At 36.5% G+C, this 2,239-nt stretch overlaps 1 protein-coding gene across 1 annotated transcript; it reads left to right on the forward strand.

Annotated features, from left to right (window-relative positions):
* The first annotated feature begins 6 nt into the window (after positions 1 to 6).
* On the forward strand, positions 7 to 1,244 carry LOC112141536 (scavenger receptor cysteine-rich type 1 protein M130-like). Its single transcript, XM_024264699.2, has 3 exons — positions 7 to 275; positions 414 to 719; positions 798 to 1,244. Exons 1-3 carry the CDS (start codon positions 194 to 196, stop codon positions 1,187 to 1,189), a joined length of 780 nt encoding a protein of 259 aa, XP_024120467.2. The 5' UTR covers positions 7 to 193; the 3' UTR covers positions 1,190 to 1,244.
* The last annotated feature ends 995 nt before the right edge of the window (positions 1,245 to 2,239 follow it).

Here is a 2,239-nt window from a genome sequence, read left to right on the forward strand (position 1 = left end):
AGGAGCCAGTCGTTGCTCTGGTGAACTTCATTTGAAACACCACCATGAATGGAGACCTGTTCAGTTACGTCATAGATGGTCCCCAGAGTCATTACAGGTTGTTTGTCATCGGCTGAACTGTGGTTCACTTGTTTTTGAAGAATTCAAAAGTGATAGAGGAGAAAAATCTGTGTGGAAGATCAAACCAGACTGCATGAAGAGTTTGTCTTTGTGGAGAGAATGTGTGGACGTGGACGATACTTTAAGCACTTTCCGGATAAACATCACCTGCTCAGGTAACAACTGTTTTCTCTTCAGTGTTTAACTGTTTAGAAGAACAACATCTCCACACAGAAACACCACGAGGTGTTAGCAAAAGACTTCAGAAGACATTTTTAAAACCTTGATCTTGATCTTCTTCTCTGGATCCACAGAATCCATCAGGCTGGTGAACGGAGACAATCAGTGTTCAGGCAGGCTGGAGGTGAAGTCTAACAACTCCTGGTCCATAGTGTGTGAAGATGACTTTGACCAGCAGGATGCAGAGGTGGTCTGTAGGGAGCTGGGATGTGGGGCTCCTTCAGGCCTCCAGGGGGCGCTCTATGGAGAAACAGAGGCTCCAGAGTGGAGCAGAGAGTTCCTCTGTGAAGGTCATGAGTCTGCTTTACTCCACTGTAAAAGTAGCAGTTCATCTCAGAAGTTCTGTTCTTCTGGTAAAGCTGTTGAGCTCACCTGTTCAGGTAGAGGAGAAGCTTTAGTTTTAGTGCTGTTAACAGAATGACTTCTTTATTTTTACCTCACTTTCTGTTTTCCTCCAGTCTCTTTCAGGTTGGTAGGAACTACCAGCTACTGTGCTGGAGTTCTGGAAGTGCTCTACCGCAAAGAGTGGAGACCATTGAATGTCTATAATTCAGAGAAAAACTGGAATCATGAATCAGCAACTGTAGCGTGTTCACAGCTGGATTGTGGTTCTTCTGTGTTCCAAGAAGTCACAGACAATTCTACATGGAGATATGTGTGGAGGATTGACCCCTCCTGTTGGAAGTCACTTTCTGATTACTGTGTCTTTGGTTATGATTCTTATAGTGAGGACAGACTGGAGGTTTCATGTTCAGGTAAACTGATGTTTTTGTGTTTTAAACTATGGAGAAAGTTAACTGTCAAAATGAGACGTTTTCTCAAAGTATGTGAAACTATTGTGAAAATGTGAAAACATTTTTTGAACTCAAATGTACACATTGTAAGCTTGAATGAATTACTGAAGATTTAAAAAACAAGAGTTGAAAATCTAAAACTCAAAATTTTTACTATTTAGCCTAATTTTATGTGGGGGACGAGTCTTTGAGAATATTAAAACCAGAGGGACAGAAATGAAAAAGAAAAACACAAGTTGAAACTAAAATTGTTTAAAGTTTTTTGATTATTCAAGTTTTACATTTAAATCTTTACTTCTAAAATTATTAAATTTACAATGAGTTCTTCAAAGTTTAAAACTGTTAGCAAATTTAAAGTCTAATTTTTCATTTCATTTTTTTTATTATTATTCAAGTTTTACATCGTTATTTTTCTAATGATCAAATTTATAATCTGGTTTTCTTTCACTCATAACTGTTCCTGATTTGACTCCATACTTTAACCCTGTTAACTTTAAATTCAACCTGAAATCAATGAAGAACACTGAGATACTGGAAAGGCTTCATAGAAGAATATGAAATAAACATTTAATTTATTTAAAAAAACATCTCACAAGTTTAGTCTGGACTTTTTATCTAATATTTAAAAAACTATGAAAAGTTAAACATCCACATTTGATATTCAGTAACTATTTTGTATTCAACCAAATGTCTTGATTTTTATTCTGTTTCTGCCACAAATTTTCATTTCGAATCCTCACTACTAAGAATAAAATTAGAGGAAATTTCACTTTTGTCTCCATATAAATATCAAAGTCCAGGAGAACAAACATCATCGATCAGCTTCTCCTCCATGTTGATTTTAGACTCCACCCACTGATGACATCATCAACACGTCACTACACTGAGTTCCTGATTGGTTGATGTGATGTGAAGCTTCTATTCAATTTCAATTCAAATAAATTTTATTTATATAGCCCAAAATCACAAAGAGATCTGCCTCATTGGGCTCCAAATATAAACAATAGTTAAAAACTAAACAGACTACATAAACTGGTTATCCCTGCCCTTAGACCCTCCCTCCCGGTAAGGAAAAACTCCTAAAAAAAACCTGAGTCAGGAAAAAA

Source organism: Oryzias melastigma, unplaced genomic scaffold, assembly GCF_002922805.2.
Source record: "Oryzias melastigma strain HK-1 unplaced genomic scaffold, ASM292280v2 sc03259, whole genome shotgun sequence".
NCBI classification, from domain to species: domain Eukaryota; kingdom Metazoa; phylum Chordata; class Actinopteri; order Beloniformes; family Adrianichthyidae; genus Oryzias; species Oryzias melastigma.